At 49.6% G+C, this 18398-nt stretch overlaps 1 protein-coding gene across 1 annotated transcript in view; it reads right to left on the bottom strand.

Annotated features, from left to right (window-relative positions):
- LOC141259483 (CD109 antigen-like) overlaps positions 1-18398 on the bottom strand; it is a 275952-nt gene that overhangs the window by 97522 nt on the left and 160032 nt on the right. The window contains exon 25 of the mRNA XM_073675568.1: positions 11916-11997. Coding sequence (XP_073531669.1) covers positions 11916-11997 — 82 coding nt within the window. The remainder of the gene's footprint in view (positions 1-11915; positions 11998-18398) is intronic.

Genomic DNA, 18398 nt, shown 5'->3' with positions numbered 1-18398 from the left:
CCAGGGCAGCGTGGAAGAGCGAGGCTAAGTGCCAGAATTGGCGCATCCTATGGATGCGCCATTTCTGGGGCGGCTGACGGCTGGTGTTTCTAGCCTGGGAGGGGGCCAATATTCATGGCACCCTTCCTGGGCTATTAATATCAGCCCCCAGCTGTCTGCCTAGCCTGTGCTAGCTATTAAATTAGGGGGGACCCCACGTTATTTTTTTGGGGGGGGTTCCCCCATTTTAATAGCTAGTAAAGGCTAGGTATTCAGCTGGGGGCTGATATTAGTAGCCTGGGAAGCTCCGTGGGTATTACCCCCTTCCCAGGCTTCAAACATTTGCCCCAGCTGTCTGCTTAACCTCCGCTAGAGCCTAAAATTAAGGGGAACCCCACGCCAATTTTTTTTTAAATAAATCCTTTATTTTAACACTAAATGACAAGTACAGTAATCAACACTGTCACTGTACTTCATATATATGTGACTGACATGTTTCTATCTATCTAATCTATGTGTGATTCTCTATTCTTTCTATTCTAAATTGTCGGGTACAGATGCTGAATTGCCGGCCGGCTTTCTTAAAGAGACGGTGCATGAAAACACTATTATTTTTTTAAATAAATCCTTTACACTAAATGACAAGTACAGTAAGCAACACTGTCACTGTACTTCATATATATGTGACTGACATGTTTCTATCTATCTAATCTATGTGTGAAGCTCTATTCTGTCTGTTATAAATTGTCGGGTACCGCTGCTGAATTGCCGGCCGGCTTTTTTAAAGAGACGGTGCACGAAAACACTAATATTTTTTTTAATAAATCCTTTACACTAAATGACAAGTACAGTAAGCAACACTGTCACTGTACTTCATATATATGTGACTGACATGTTTCTATCTATCTAATCTATGTGTGATTCTCTATTCTTTCTATTCTAAATTGTCGGGTACAGATGCTGAATTGCCGGCCGGCTTTCTTAAAGAGACGGTGCATGAAAACACTATTATTTTTTTAAATAAATCCTTTACACTAAATGACAAGTACAGTAAGCAACACTGTCACTGTACTTCTTATATATGTGGCTGACATGTTTCTATCTATCTAATCTATGTGTGAAGCTCTATTCTGTCTGTTATAAATTGTCGGGTACCGCTGCTGAATTGCCGGCCGGCTTTTTTAAAGAGACGGTGCACGAAAACACTAATATTTTTTTTAATAAATCCTTTACACTAAATGACAAGTACAGTAAGCAACACTGTCACTGTACTTCATATATATGTGACTGACATGTTTCTATCTATCTAATCTATGTGTGAAGCTCTATTCTTTCTGTTGTAAATTGTCGGGTACCGGTGTATGCCGCTGATGAATTGCCGGCTTTTCATGTCATTCTACATTATTCTTAGTTGTTTTCCTTCATGTAGAATTAACCTACAAGGAAAGAAAGGGTTTATTTTCATTCCGATATTTGTGTCCCATTGACTTGCATTGGTTTCCGGTATCGGAATCGGCGATATCCGATACTTTTTGGGTATCGGCCCGATCCAATCCGATACGATATTTCCTGATATCGGAAGGTATCGCTCAACACTAATATACACCAATTCAAGTGTATCCTATGTGATGTATACAGCAGTCTCGGTGTCTCCTATGTGATGCATATACAGCAATCTCGTCTCAGTGTCTCCTATGCAATGATTAAGGACCTTTCTGTCTGAAACGCGTGTGCCATAGTATATCCCCCAATGGGGTTGTGACATTTGTATACCTTTTTCTAATACTTATCTAATAAAGATGATGATATTATGAAGACCCTTGATGCTGGAATATTTTTGGTTGATCCACTTTCCCTGCGGCACTGCCTCGGACTTCAAAGTGGGTGAGCTGACTCTTAATTTTTCTTTTGAATGTACAAAATTTTTCAGACTAAGACGCACTTTTTTTCCACCAAAATTTTGGAGGAAAGTGGTGAATGCGTCTTATAGTCCGGCTGTGGATGGTGGGGGGGAGGCAGCAGGTCACAGGAGACAGGAACTGCCTGCTGTAGCTAACTCTGTGCCCACTGTTAAAGAAAATGAATATTCACTGCTCCCCATGCCCATAGTCCCTCCCACCTCTACGCACTGAAGCCTGCAATTTGAGGTATTATAGGTGTGGGGAGCAGTGAATGTTCATTTTCCTTAATAGCGGACACACTGTTAGCCGCAGCTGCGGCTCCTGCAGCTGCTCGGAAATCATGTGTGCCCGACATTAAAGAGAATGAATATTCACTGCTCCCCACACCCATGGGAGTTTAGAGCAGTAGATATTCATTACCTTTAATAATGGGCACACGTGATTGCCTAGCCGCTGCAGGAGCTATTAAGGAAAATTAATATTCACTGCTCCCCATGCCCATAGTCCCGGGCTTGGAGAGAAGTGAATATTCTGGCAGATGACCTCAGCATGTGAGGGAGCATGTCAGTGATGTCATGCACTGCTTACATGCTGATGTCAGCTGCCGGCATCAGAACAGGACGCAACTGGAGCAGAGGGAAGGTGAGTACAATCCTTTATTTTTTATGTGTGTGGTGTGAGGGGGCCATATATACCAGGATGGGGCATCATGTATACCAGGATGAGGGGCCATACGTAACAGGATGGAGGCCCATGTATACCATGATGAGGATGGGAGGCCATGTATGCCAGGGTGGGTATAGGTGCCATGTATACCAGGATGGGGATGGGGGCCATGTATATAAGGATGGGGGGCCATATATACAGGATGGGGGGCCATGTATACCAGGGTGCAGATAGGTGCCATGTATACCAGGATGGGGATGGAGGGCCATGTATTCCAGAATGGTGATGGGGGGGGCTATGTATACAGGAAGTAGGGCCATGTATACCAGGATAAGGGAGCTATGTATACCAGGTTGGGGGGCCATGTGTACCAGGATGGAGGGCCATGTATGTTAGGATGTGGGGGCCATGTATACCAGGATGGGGATGAAGGACCATAATTACCAGTATGGGGAGGGGGCCATGTATACCAGGATGGGGATGGGGGCCACGTATATATGGAATGGCGGGACCACGTATATCAGGATGTGGGATATTAATACAGAATTGGGGGACATTACCCCTATAACAGTATCAGCAGACTCCCCATTACAGTGCATCATGATCACATTTTTACTTTTACTTTTTTTTCTATTTTCCTCCTCTAAAACCTAGGTGCGTCTTATGGTCCGGTGCATCTTATAGTCCGAAAAATATTGTATATATAGTGGTTTCGATGTCTCCTACGTGATGTTTATACAGCAGTCTCAGAGTCTCCTATGTCACGTATAAACAGCAGTCTCAGTGTATAGTATGTGATGTATACAGTAGTCTTGGTGTCTCCGATGTGATATATACAGCTGACCTCCCACTGCTTGAGTTCAATAACTGTAACATGAGTAGTGATGAATTTCCCACAGTGAGGAGACATAGTGTATCCAAGAAAAAAAAGTTGATCGGCAAATCCCAAAAAATAGCTAATATCTTCAAATTTGTTTCCATATATGTCAAACAATTAAATTTGAATAAGTTTGAAGATTTTTTCAAGTTTTTTGGATGTGTTGATCAATTTTATTTTTCTTGGACATATTTTGAGGCAGTCAGCAGTATTTGAAATGGCACCCATCGCACATAAAGGACGGATTTCATCATTCATTGCACGGTGAGCGATTTAGTCAATATTTTTTCTCAGACAAGCAGTGTAATATACAGTACAGACCAAAAGTTTGGACACACCTTCTCATTTAAAGATTTTTCAGTATTTTCATGACTATGAAAATTGTACATTCACACTGAAGGCATCAAAACTATGAATTAACACATGTGGAATTATATACTTAACAAAAAGTGTGAAACTACTGAAAATGTTGGCCTCCACAGTCACCAGACCTGAACCCAATCGAGATGGTTTGGGGTGAGCTGGACCGCAGAGTGAAGGCAAAAGGGCCAACAAGTGCTAAGCATCTCTGGGAACTCCTTCAAGATTGTTGGAAGACCATTTCCGGTGACTACCTCTTGAAGCTCATCAAGAGAATATCAAGAGTGTGCAAAGCAGTCATCAAAGCTGTAGCATACCTGGCGGCGTTCTTGCATGGTGTTCCATCTCTCATCATGCAAGATCGCAAACTTCATCTCCCGCCCAGCTTCCTGGTCTGGCTTCTTTCCTTGTGCTCTGCTCTGCTCCACTTTGGCTGCATAGGGCGACGCCCGCTGAACTTCCTGTTTCTTGTACCTGCTGCGGACACGCCCCTGTTGCACCTTCAGCCTATTGCTGTCCATCTTTGGGTATTTATACCACCTTCTTCCTCAAGATGGCGCCTGAGCATTGTTTCTTGTCAGTTGGCTTTTTGTCTCTGACATGCCAGGTCCTATCCTGTTTTCCTGCCTGTTTTCCAGTTCTGTGTCTGAACTGTGGTCTGTTCTTGTGAACACGCTTCTTGCCTGTTCTTTCGCCTTCTAGGGGCTGTATTCCTAGATCTGCCTGTCTGTGCCTTGCGGTATCTGTTCCCGTCTGAACAGAGTCCTGTTTGTGTCTCTGCCTTGCGGTATTTGTTTCCGTCTGAACAGAGTCCTGTTTGTGTTCCTGCCTTGCGGTATCTGTTCCCGTCTGAACAGAGTCCTGTTTGTGTTCCTGCCTTGCGGTATCTGTTCCCGTCTGAACAGAGTCCTGTTTGTGTTCCTGCCTTGCTGTCTCTGTTCCCGTTCCTCTGTTCCCTGTTGTCTGTGCCTCGTTTCTACTTTAACCTTGTCTCCCTTTTCCCTCTATGTCTGTTTTCTGCGTCTTTCTGCAGAGTCTGAACCCGCTCCTAAATTCCTTCTCGTCGTCTCTGTACCTCTGTTGTGAATTTAGTGTACGCTCGCTACTTCTATGTAAGTACTGTGCGTGCTTCTGGTTCTGCCTTTCCTTCTCCGTCTGTTCTTTGTGAACAGAGTCCTATCCCCTTGCCTTGTTTACCGCTCTGAGGTGTCCGCTCTGCTCCTGCTTAGCTTGCCGCTCTTGCGGTTTCTGCTCTGCTTCTGCCTTGTTTACCGCTCTGCGGTGTCCGCTCTGCTCCTGCTTAGCTTGCCGCTCTTGCGGTTTCTGCTCTGCTCCTGCCTTGTTTACCGCTCTGCGGTGTCCGCTCTGCTCCTGCTTAGCTTGCCGCTCTTGCGGTTTCTGCTCTGCTCCTGCCTTGTTTACCGCTCTGCGGTGTCCGCTCTGCTCCTGCTTAGCTTGCCGCTCTTGCGGTTTCTGCTCTGCTCCTGCCTTGTTTACCGCTCTGCGGTGTCCGCTCTGCTCCTGCTTAGCTTGCCGCTCTTGCGGTTTCTGCTCTGCTCCTGCCTTGTTTACCGCTCTGCGGTGTCCGCTCTGCTCCTGCTTAGCTTGCCGCTCTTGCGGTTTCTACTCTGCTCCTGCCTTGTTTACCGCTCTGCGGTGTCCGCTCTGCTCCTGCTTAGCTTGCCGCTCTTGCGGTTTCTGCTCTGCTCCTGCCTTGTTTACCGCTCTGCGGTGTCCGCTCTGCTCCTGCTTAGCTTGCCGCTCTTGCGGTTTTCACTCTGCTCTTGCCTTGCTTGCCGCTCCTGCGGTTTCTGCTCTGCTCTTATCCTGCTTACTGCTTCTGCGGTTTCCGTCCTGCCCTGCTTCTGCCCGCTGCTCCGGCAGTCCTGTCCTGCCCTGCTTGTGCTCGCTGCTCCTGCAGCCCCGTCCTGCTCTGTTCTTGCCCACCGCTTCGGGCGTTCCCTCTCTGCTGTGGTTGTCTACCGCATCTGCGGTTCTGTGACCCAGTCTGTACTGGGCCTTAACCTCTCTGTGCTCCAGCCCGTCCTTTCGGCCAGTTCCTCCCTGCCTGCATGCTCGCCTGTATCCACCCATCTGCATACCTGCCGTGTTTGCTTACATCCACCAGTCTGTGCCAGCCTAACCTGCCTGTTCCAGTAATCCCAATGTGGGTCAACCCCCGTGTCCGGAGTTTGACCTGGAGTAGCACCTGGTCCCTCTGCCCGGTTTCTCCCTGGTGCACTGGCGTCGTATGCCGTCGTGCCACCTTGGTCGGATCGGCCAGATACTTAGTCACGCCCCTCCAGGCACTCTCCGGTCCATGGTCCAGTGGAACCACAACACCCGCACACGCCAGTCAGTCCGGGCGTGTGCATAACAGCATGCTCAGGCCATGGTTCCCGTTGAGCCCCACGGCCTTCGCTCCCTGAGACGTTTTCCAGCTAATACGTGCATTAAAAATAAATAAATAAATTTTTTTTTTTTTTCTTTAGCTGAGTTCTAGGCTAATTTCGCACCCGTCCAGATGGAGCTTTCTGCACCCGTTCCTGCGGATCCGCCCCAGTACTATGAGGATCCAAAACAAAGTCGTGCATTTGTGGAGCAATGCATTCTGCACTTCAAGTTCTACCCTCTTTCTTTTCCTTCTGATTGGTCTAAAGTGGCATTTATAATTGACTACCTAGCGGGGGATGCCTTGAAGTGGGTCACCCCCCTATGGGAAGCTTGGGATCCTATCGTCCTTGACCTGCAGGCCTTCCTGGTGGCCTTCCTAATGGTCTTCGATGACCCCAACCCTGGAGTCCCTGCTGAAGCTGCACCTGCTCCCGCCGATCCACCACGGTACTACGGGGATCCAAAACAATGCCGTGTGTTTGTGTGGCAATGCTTGCTGCAGTTCCGGTTCTATGCTAATGCTTATTCTTCTGATCAGGTTAAGGTGGGATTTATAATGTCCAACCTAGCGGGTGATGCCTTGGAATGGATCAACCCCCTATGGGAAGCACAGGATCCTATCATTCTTGACCTACAGGCCTTCCTGGTGGCCTTCCTTTTGGCTTTCGATGATCCTAACCCTGAAGCCCCTGCTGAAGCTTCACTTCCCTGTATCCCGGAGCAGCCCCGACGGGTAATGTGCATAGGTAGCGCACAAGTTCTCCTGCCCGAAAAGACTGTTGCTTGCCCTGAATCCACTCAGGATGACTACACTCTCCGGAATACTGCTCCCAACCTCAAGAGGCAGTCCAGACATGCTAGACGCAGAGGCAAGCCGTCACGCCAGGGTCTGTCCTCCCTGAGACCTCCTGACCCCAACCTTGAAGTCCCTACTGAAGCTTCATCTTCCTGTATCCCGGAGAAGCCCCAGTGGGTGACCCCTTGTTGCCTCCTGAATCCTCCGGGATACCACTCGATGACAATTGGAGAGAGACTTCACTACACCCGGTACCCGATACTTCGTCCGCTCAGTCCTGTGGGCCTGACAATGGGTGCCTCAAAGTGGTGGTTACTCCCGAGTCTCTACATCCCTCTGACCAGGCGGAGGACCTCCAGATGTCTCCAGAACCCTTCGGGGTGCTACCTGGTAGCGAAAGGACAGAGACTCTCCTATTCTCTGTACCTGATACCTCGCCCGCTTCTTCCAGTGAGTCCGACCTAGTGTACTCCGAAGCAGAGGTTACCCCCGAGTCTCTACACCCCTCCGACCAGGCGGAGGACCTCCAGTCGTCTCCTGAACCCTTCGGGGTGCTACCTGATAGCGAATGGACTGAGACTCTCCTTTACTCGGTACCTGATACCTCGCCCGCTTCTTCCAGTGAGTCCGACCTAGTGTACTCCGAAGCAGAGGTTACCCCCGAGTTTCTACACCCCTCCAACCAGGCGGAGGACCTCCAGTCGTCTCCTGAACCCTCCGGGGTGCTACCTGATAGCGAATGGACAGAGACTCTCCTTTACTCGGTACCTGATACCTCGCCCGCTTCTTCCAGTGAGTCTGACCTTGTGTACTCCGAAGCAGAGGTTACCTTCGAGTCTCGGTATCCCTCCAACCTGGCGGAGGACCCCCAGTTGTTTCCTGAATCCTCCGGGGTACCACCACATAACAAAGATGCAGTGTCTTCTCTACACCTTGTACCTGATACTTTGCCCATTTCATCCTGTGAGCTTGACAAGATGTACCCCGAAGCAGAGGCTACCCCCGAGTCTCTGCACCCCTCCAACCCGGCAGAGGACCTCCAGTTGTCTCCTGAACTTTTTGGGGTGCTGCCTAAAAATAAATGTAGAGAGAATTTTTTGTGTGCTGTTTCTGGTACTTCACCCGTTTCATCTGTTGCTGAAGATGGCTGGATGGGAAGTCGCATCCTAGCCATCCAGATTATGAGACCAGTTTTGTCTCCTCCTGTGGACAATAGAAGTAATCTCCTTGAAGAGAGGGATTGGCCCCCAAATTCCCTGAGGAAGGTCCTTGCAGGCCTGAAGAAGAGGGGGCGTAAGGGGGGGGGTACTGTAGCATACCTGGCGGCGTTCTTGCATGGTGTTCCATCTCTCATCATGCAAGATCGCAAACTTCATCTCCCGCCCAGCTTCCTGGTCTGGCTTCTTTCCTTGTGCTCTGCTCTGCTCCACTTTGGCTGCATAGGGCGACGCCCGCTGAACTTCCTGTTTCTTGTACCTGCTGCGGACACGCCCCTGTTGCACCTTCAGCCTATTGCTGTCCATCTTTGGGTATTTATACCACCTTCTTCCTCAAGATGGCGCCTGAGCATTGTTTCTTGTCAGTTGGCTTTTTGTCTCTGACATGCCAGGTCCTATCCTGTTTTCCTGCCTGTTTTCCAGTTCTGTGTCTGAACTGTGGTCTGTTCTTGTGAACACGCTTCTTGCCTGTTCTTTCGCCTTCTAGGGGCTGTATTCCTAGATCTGCCTGTCTGTGCCTTGCGGTATCTGTTCCCGTCTGAACAGAGTCCTGTTTGTGTCTCTGCCTTGCGATATTTGTTCCCGTCTGAACAGAGTCCTGTTTGTGTCCCTGCCTTGCGGTATCTGTTCCCGTCTGAACAGAGTCCTGTTTGTGTTCCTGCCTTGCGGTATCTGTTCCCGTCTGAACAGAGTCCTGTTTGTGTTCCTGCCTTGCTGTCTCTGTTCCCGTTCCTCTGTTCCCTGTTGTCTGTGCCTCGTTTCTACTTTAACCTTGTCTCCCTTTTCCCTCTATGTCTGTTTTCTGCGTCTTTCTGCAGAGTCTGAACCCGCTCCTAAATTCCTTCTCGTCGTCTCTGTACCTCTGTTGTGAATTTAGTGTACGCTCGCTACTTCTATGTAAGTACTGTGCGTGCTTCTGGTTCTGCCTTTCCTTCTCCGTCTGTTCTTTGTGAACAGAGTCCTATCCCCTTGCCTTGTTTACCGCTCTGCTCCTGCTTAGCTTGCCGCTCTTGCGGTTTCTGCTCTGCTCCTGCCTTGTTTACCGCTCTGCGGTGTCCGCTCTGCTCCTGCTTAGCTTGCTGCTCTTGCTGTTTCTGCTCTGCTCCTGCCTTGTTTACCGCTCTGCGGTGTCCGCTCTGCTCCTGCTTAGCTTGCCGCTCTTGCGGTTTCTGCTCTGCTCCTGCCTTGTTTACCGCTCTGCGGTGTCCGCTCTGCTCCTGCTTAGCTTGCCGCTCTTGCGGTTTCTGCTCTGCTCCTGCCTTGTTTACCGCTCTGCGGTGTCCGCTCTGCTCCTGCTTAGCTTGCCGCTCTTGCGGTTTCTACTCTGCTCCTGCCTTGTTTACCGCTCTGCGGTGTCCGCTCTGCTCCTGCTTAGCTTGCCGCTCTTGCGGTTTCTGCTCTGCTCCTGCCTTGTTTACCACTCTGCGGTGTCCGCTCTGCTCCTGCTTAGCTTGCCGCTCTTGCGGTTTCTGCTCTGCTCCTGCCTTGTTTACCGCTCTGCGGTGTTCGCTCTGCTCCTGCTTAGCTTGCCGCTCTTGCGGTTTCTACTCTGCTCCTGCCTTGTTTACCGCTCTGCGGTGTCCGCTCTGCTCCTGCTTAGCTTGCCGCTCTTGCGGTTTCTGCTCTGCTCCTGCCTTGTTTACCGCTCTGCGGTGTCCGCTCTGCTCCTGCTTAGCTTGCCGCTCTTGCGGTTTTCACTCTGCTCTTGCCTTGCTTGCCGCTCCTGCGGTTTCTGCTCTGCTCTTATTCTGCTTACTGCTTCTGCGGTTTCCGTCCTGCCCTACTTCTGCCCGCTGCTCCGGCAGTCCTGTCCTGCCCTGCTTGTGCTCGCTGCTCCTGCAGCCCCGTCCTGCTCTGTTCTTGCCCACCGCTTCGGGCGTTCCCTCTCTGCTGTGGTTGTCTACCGCATCTGCGGTTCTGTGACCCAGTCTGTACTGGGCCTTAACCTCTCTGTGCTCCAGCCCGTCCTTTCGGCCAGTACCTCCCTGCCTGCATACTCGCCTGTATCCACCCATCTGCATACCTGCCGTGTTTGCTTACATCCACCAGTCTGTGCCAGCCTAACCTTCCTGTTCCAGTAATCCCAGTGTGGGTCAACCCCCGTGTCCGGAGTTTGACCTGGAGTAGCACCTGGTCCCTCTGCCCGCTTTCTCCCTGGTGCACTGGCGTCGTATGCCGTCGTGCCACCTTGGTCGGATCGGCCAGATACTTAGTCACGCCCCTCCAGGCACTCTCCGGTCCATGGTCCAGTGGAACCACAACACCCGCACACGCCAGTCAGTCCGGGCGTGTGCATAACAAAAGCAAAAGGTGGCTACTTTGAAGAACCTAGAATATAAGACATATTTTCAGTTGTTTCCCACTTTTTTGTTAAGCATATAATTCCACATGTGTTAATTCATAGTTTTGATGCCTTCAGTGTGAATGTACAATTTTCAAAGTCATGAAAATACAGAAAAATCTTTAAATCAGAAGGTGTGTCCAAACTTTTGGTCTGTACTGTATGAGCCTTGATCATGACAAGTTCAAACACTGGATAAGACTGAATAGAAACATAATAAATCGATAACATTTATAAAGAAATCAGAAATCAGTCTGTTATAAAATGAAGTAGAAGAATGACATTTCCTTATCATGCCTTTATCAATGGCGAAATAAAACTATATGGATCAATCAATTAAAAACACATAGGTCCTAATTTATCATTAACTTTGCGCCTGTTTTTTTGTCTAGTTTTGTTTGTTTTTTTGTTTTTGCGCCCAATTTAATATTTTTATGCACCTTTTTACATGTGCTCACCTGTTTTATTTTGTTTTACGCTTTGTGGGTGGAGTGTAGCACTACCAAAGTGTTTGAAAATTTGGAGCAACTTCACTCCAGTCTCCACCTAGTGCACTTCTGAGAGTGCCAAAGCTGTTAAACAATTTTTGGGACTTTTGGCACCAGCATGCGAATTTTGGCACCGTAAGTCACAAAAACACGAGACTTGAAAAAATCCTATTTTTTTTCCTTTGTGCCAAAATTGATGAATTATGTGTGCCATGTTTATGAATTTGCAACTAATACCACAAGACAAAAAGGAAAGTGACTAAAATAAGAACTCTCATCCAAGTTTTTATACTCTTCATACATTGCAATCATCATATTATTACAATAGTACAATTATTACATTAGTACTGTGTACTTACAATTACTCATTTTGTCTTTCTACCCAGTTAAGTCTTCTTTTCTCTGCTCTATGTAGAAATAGAAAGTCTCTTCCTTGCATGAGTCGTGCCCCTCTTTAATTCCTGACCCAGCTATTCAATTCCTCCCCCCTCCCAGGGACTTCTGCAGTGATGATTCATGGAGGGAAAGATACTTCCTATTTCTACATACAACTTAGAAAAATTCAATTAGTCTGTTTTTAATTATGTGATGTTATAGACCTCATGGAAAAGAGAAGAATTATCTGGTTGGAGGGCAAAATTAGCAATTGTAAGTACACAGTGCTATATAATATGATGACAGCAATATATTAAGAGGATAACAATTTTGATGGTAGTGCTTCTTTAAAAAAAACTTAAATGATGAATCGGGACCATAATTTTTATGAGCATCTAGAGTAAAATGTTCATTACCTGAAATTTTTTTCTATAAAATTCTGTCTTGTTCTTGGATATGGATGGTTTAAAATCCATTTAAAAATGTAATTCATTGTAACATTTAAAGTAGATAATGCTCACCAGCTACTTCCAGAAGGATCGTTAATTCCAAATGCACTAAAAGAACCATCACCTCTCTTGTAAGTCAGCTCGTTTTGATAGCCTGTGGGTATAAAAAAATATACAGAGGTGTTTAGTAGTATGTAACTTACAGCATAGCGAAAAATATTGATGATAAGATGAACAATACGTGACCAGAAAGAGTGGTAGGGAAAATAGTAGTATAATATGCATCAAAACAATCCGTTTTTAACGTGTGCGAATACCACAGACAATATCAAACAAGAGTTTTTACAAGCCAGAGGAAAAAATCTAATCAGTATATAACATAGCTATATATGTGCCATGAAAGAGAGAAACAATAATTTTATTATAAATAGTCTATCATACAACAGACATATATGCATTCAATCAATATAGTGCAAGTGCAGTATATAGTGTTATCTCTCTAATGTGCAGTCTACACAGTATTCACATTAATCCACAAGTTTAATATAAAGCCATCAATTTATATATATCATCATGGTTGTGGTACACAACATGCTCGCCTGCCGCCATTGCATAATGGCCCGCATACAGTGTAATAGACCCCACTAGCCCTCCAAACAGTCTAATGGCCCACACAAGCCTCCCAAACAGTATATTGGCACCCACATACTCCTCTAAATAGCATAATGACCCCCACATAGCCCTCCAAATAGTATAATGGCCCTTCATATAGCCCTCCAAATAGTATAATGGCCCCCACATAGCCCTCCAAATAGTATAATGGCCCCCACGTAGTCCTACAAACTGCATAATGACTCCCACCTAGCGCTGCAAGTAGCATAATGGCCCACACACAGCCCTGCAAACTGTATAATGGCCTTTACATAGCCCTGTAAACTGTATAATGGCCCCCACATAGCCCTGCAAACTGTTTTTGGACCCTCACATAGCCCTGCAAATTGTATAATGGCCCCACATAGCCCTGCAAACTGTATAATGTTCGCCATATAGCCCTGTAAATTGTGTTATAAACCCATAAAGCCCTGCAAACTGTATAATGACTCCATGTAGCCCTGGATGCCTTTACAGTTGAACATGCCTTGACAGGCAGGGGGACCCCAATGCCGGCACTGGCACCGGACCTCTCCGACTCACAGGCCCCTTAACGGTGGCGTGGTCTGACGCTATTAATGGTACGCCACTGGGAGTGATACTATTCTTATCAGTATATGTGTCACCCCAGGCCTGGATGCCACAAATATTAAAGGCTGTGTCTGAGAGCAGGAGGGAGGTTCCCTGGTCAGGGACCATTAGCATGCAGCGCCTCCTGTCCCAGGCCAGAAGGGGGAGCAGTCTGCCCCTATAAAAGCTGGAACTGGGACAGGGTTAGAGAGACCAGAACCCACTTCTGAAGTGTCCAGAAGGGTTCTCAGAGAAGAGGGACAGGTCAGCAGCAGCTGAGGAGTCCGTGAGGCAGAGGAGGAACTGCAAGCCAGGGACAGAGGCGACGAGAGCCGGTCCTGGCTGAGAAAAGCACACAACCGGACATTGGGGTCCGAGGCTGTCAGGGTTGCAAGCCCAGCAGCAGAGAATCAACCCGCGAGAGATTTCAGGTCCCTTGGCCTAAGAAGCCTGGAGGCTCCGCCACACAGAGGGACCAGTACAGCGAGGAGAAAGCAAACGGTACCCAAGGCCCGAGTCGCAAGCCATACGGGTGAGAAGTACACGGCCAGTTCAGAGACGTGGGCTATTACACCACGAAAAGGGGGATAGTCAGCAAGAGCATAGAGAGAACGGTAGGCCTACACACTCACCCTGACCAGTGGGGCTCGCCCGAATGCTCTCAGATACCCAGGCCCACTCCTACTCGGTACTCCAGTTGGGTCAGTAATAATGCCTACAATAAAGACCCTGGACTGTTTGAAGAGGACTCTGCACTCTTACTATTGCGGCCTGCACTATCACCCCTAGCACTCCCATACGCTGCCCTGAGGCTACACTCTTCCCGTGGGGAGTTATCCTATCCCTGTGCTGCACACCAACACCAGCCTCAGCGGTCTGCCTTGCTGTGGCGGTCATCCCTGACCGCAATCCACGGGTGGTGCAGTCGGACATTCATAACTCTATAAATAGACTGCCACAGCATTTGGTCTGACCACCCTGAGCCACGGGATCGGGTTGCCACTACTACCCCCAGCATGGCACAGAAGCCCGGTTCCGGGTACCCCACGGCCCAGGGGGCGAGTCAGCTTTGGTGTAGTCGGCAGGATTGTGACCAACCCGCCATAAACGGGTATTGCATGCCTGAAAAAGACCCTATACGTACCTTAAAAGGAAGGTTCCCGCCATTCGGAGCCGTTTCCCGCCATCTTCGGGATGCCGCGCGGGAAGAAGAGGGGCATGGACGTCAAAAATGCACAAGACTTGAAGCTCCGCCCTACGCTGAGACGCTGCGCAAGATCCTGGAAGGAGAGAGAGCGACACTGATGTCACCAGGACGCGACGCAAGGTCCTCGCCCAGAGCAGCGCAAGCGGAGCCGCGGCCTACAGAACAGGATCGCCGGAAGGTAGGCCACGGTTAACTAGGGGGGGGGCAAGATGTCGGACGCGGAGGGACCCTCTACCACCAGCGTGGCCGCTGCAGCTGTGATGCCGTTCTCCATGCCCTATATCCCCGGAGCGGCCTGGCTGCCACAGTATGCCGGCGAGTCGCATACCTTGGGCGACTTCAAAGAAAGGCTGTATAGCCTGTTCAAAGTTTATCCCCTGACAGAAGAACAGAAAGTAAGCATACTAATAGGGCAGTTAACTGGTGCGGCCCAGCGGGAGGTAAAGTCTTGGACAGCTGAGGAGAAAAGGACTGTAAAGGGGGTTCTGACCCGTCTGCGGGACACCTTTGACACCCGTACCTCAGCAGAAATCAAAATGCAGTTCTATGGCTGTAAGCAGCGAGCCCAAGATAGTATCAGAGACTATGCCTTAAACCTGCAAGAAGCCCTGGGAGCAATCAAACAAGCTGACCCTGGCAGCGTGCAGGACACCGATAAACTGTTGACTGACCAGTTCATAGAAGGTCTGCTGTCCAGCGCCCACAGAACCCAGCTGCGCCTGATGGCCCTACAGAACCCCGATTTGACTTTTGCACAGTTCAAAGATAGGGCCATCCGGGTGCTCCGAGAACCCGCACCAGGTGGCGGTGTAGCTTCCCGGCGCCCTGCCGTCACTTACCACCAGGGGGCGTCGCCCTACCCCGCAGACCTTGTGGGGGCTGATGCGCAGGCCCTAAATCCATCCCAGCCTGCAAACCTGCACAATCAGGTCCAAGAACTAACAAAGAGTGTGGCTGCATTGACCAGGACCGTACAGTCGTTGCAGATGGACCCGTCAGGACCAATCAAGCTGGCTTCCAGCCCAGAGGATGTCCCGTGGCATCGACAGAGGAGGATCCCGTCGTTCAGAGGGAGGCCCGCCGACCGTTACACTGAGGATGGACAGCCGATTTGCCGCCGTTGCAGCCAGCCAAGACACATAGCCAGGTACTGTACTTTAAATGGGTCCGACCTGGGGCAGAGGGCCAACCCCCAGGCATAAGGTCACTAGGGCCATCTAATTTGTGCGATAAGTACGTGGGGGGATGCCCGGTTTTACCAGTGGTACTGGACGGTATCCCCATGAGTGCACTGCTGGACACCGGGTCCCAAGTGACTACCATCCCTTACGTACTTTTCAAGCGGTACTGGAGTAACGCTGATATAACCCGTTATCCAGACGATGACTTAAGCATCATCGCCAGCAATGGCCAACCCGTGCCGCAGGTGGGGTTCAGAGAGATGACCATCAAGATTGGTAAGGTTGAACTGCCGACACAGGGAGTGATCATTGTAGACATTGACCGTCGAGAAAGTCACCCTAAAATAACCTTGGGTACTAATGTGATTGAAAACTGTCTTTCAGAAGTAATTGTAATTTTGCAGCAGGTGGCGATGAATGCGAGCTCCAGCCAACAGAGGGTCCTCCAGAAAGAGATAAGAGCCCTGATGAGACGGCAACAGGTAGAACTGTCTGGTGGTGAGATCGGTAGCGTGAGGATGAGCGACCCGTTCCCCATTGCCATGCCTCCCAAAAGAGAAATGATGATCTGGTGTCGGACTGCAATTGGGTTAAGAGGCAGAGACTACCAAGCCATGGTAGAACCCGTGTACTCAGACAGCAGGCCCACCATTTTGACAGCCCGGGGGGTGGTTGATGTCCACCATGGGAGGGTGCCCGTCCGCATTCTAAACATTGGGGAAAGGGAAGTACACTTGCCCCGATACGCTACATTAGCCAAATTGTTTGCTGTTGAACACAATGCAATCAGGGTCATGGAACCCTTGCCTCCATCTCCATCGGTGGAGGATAATGGCTCCCAGAAACACAAGGAGGACTGGTGCCAGAAACTCCATGTGGGGGCTGACTCCACTCCCCTGCACCAAAAACAAGGAGTCTACCGGGTGGTTCAGGAGTACGAGAGAATTTTTAGTAAGCACCCGCTAGACTTCGGCCGAGTAAAGGCAGTGGAACACCACATCCCCACGGGGAGCCACCCACCAATAAAAGAGAGACACAGACCTGTACCTCCTGCACATTATCAGAATGCAAAGGGCATGCTGAGAGAAATGAAAGAAGCTGGGGTCATTAGAGATAGCTGTAGCCCCTGGGCAGCTCCCTTAGTTTTGGTAAAAAAGAAAGACAGCACCATGAGAATGTGCGTGGACTATAGAGAGGTCAATCGTATCACCCATAAAGACGCGTACCCGTTACCTAGGATAGAGGAGTCTTTAGCCGCACTAAAATCAGCTAACTTCTTTTCTACTTTGGATCTTACTAGCGGGTACTGGCAGGTTCCTGTGGCAGAGGCTGACAAGGAGAAGACCGCCTTCACCACCTCGATGGGATTAAGCGAGTTCAACTGTATGCCCTTCGGGCTCTGCAACGCACCCGGGACCTTCCAGAGACTGATGGAATGCTGTCTAGGGCACCGAAACTTTGAGACGGTCCTACTCTACCTGGACGATGTTATTGTCTATTCGAAGACCTACGAGGACCATCTAAAGCACCTGGCCGAGGTGTTCGAAGCCCTGGCAGGCTATGGCCTGAAAGTGAAACCCTCAAAGTGTCACCTGTTGAAACCGAAGGTACAGTACCTAGGACACGTGGTGAGTGCAGAGGGAGTAGCCCCCGACCCCGACAAGGTTACAGTAATCGAGAGCTGGCCAAGTCCCTCTAACATCAAAGAAGTGAGGCAATTCCTCGGGTTGGTAGGCTACTACCGAAGGTTCATCCCCGGGTTCACTAAGATGGCAGCCCCTATGCAGGACCTCCTGATAGGGCAATCTAAGACCAGAAGCCAAATGCCACCCTTCCAGTGGGACAAGCCGGAAGAGGAGCCCTTCCGACAGTTGAAGATGGCCCTCATGGGGGATGAGATCCTGGCCTACCCTGATTATGGCCAGCCTTTTATCCTCCACACAGACGCCAGTAATGTGGGGCTGGGAGCCGTACTGTCGCAGAACCAACAGGGCAGAGAAAAGGTGATTGCGTACACAAGCCGGAAGCTGAGGCACACTGAAAGAAACCCGGAGAATTACAGCTCCTTCAAGCTAGAATTCTTGGCAGTGGTTTGGGCCGTCACAGAACGGTTTACGCATTACCTGGCCTAGGCAAAGTTCACTGTATACACGGACAACAACCAGCTGACACACCTGGACAATGCAAGACTAGGAGGTGCCCTAGAACAGCGGTGGATGGCCCGGCTATCCAATTATGACTTCACCATCAAATACCAGGCAGGCAGAACCAACGCCAACGCAGACGCTCTATCAAAAATGCCCCACCTACCTGAAGGAGAAGAAGACTCGGAAGAGCTGGAGGAAGTAGAGCTCCCTGCGTTCCACGGGTATGGGGCCACTCAGTATTCTCACCAGGTAAGAGACAAAGACCTAACCACCGTCATGTTCAATCCCTTACCCCACTACGGCTGGGCTGAAAAGCAAGATAGTGACCCTGCAATTCGCCTGGTGAAGGACCTGTTAACCCAGGCAGACGCTAGCCCTGGCCCGGATGCTCCAGAGGAAGCCAAGCAATTATGGAAGGAGAAAAGCAGGCTATTCCTCTACGAGGGTAAGCTGTGCAGAAGGCTTGTCAACCACCAGACGCACGAGCTGACCTGGCAGGTAGTGGTCCCAAGGCGAGATGCAGCAATGGTCCTGGAGGCCTACCATGACAGAGCGGGACACTTCGGGTGGAAGAAACTGGAGTTCCTACTGAGAGAGCGGTTCTACTGAGTCAGTATGAGAGGGGCCATAGAGAAATGGAGCAGGGACTGCGGCCCATGCCACCTCAGAAGGAAGGACCGTACCAGCCAGAAGACACCCTTGAGGCCCATCGTCACCAGGCAGCCTCTTGAGCTGGTAGCTCTGGACCATGTGAAATTGGCTCCAAGCTGGTCGGGCTATGTCTATGCCCTGACGATTG

This window comes from Phyllobates terribilis, unplaced genomic scaffold, assembly GCF_046119375.1.
Source record: "Phyllobates terribilis strain yellow unplaced genomic scaffold, ASM4611937v1 Scaffold_3__8_contigs__length_932513732, whole genome shotgun sequence".
Taxonomy (NCBI): domain Eukaryota; kingdom Metazoa; phylum Chordata; class Amphibia; order Anura; family Dendrobatidae; genus Phyllobates; species Phyllobates terribilis.
Note: the sequence above shows the minus strand (reverse complement) of the source record. Positions and strands in the feature narration are given on the sequence as shown.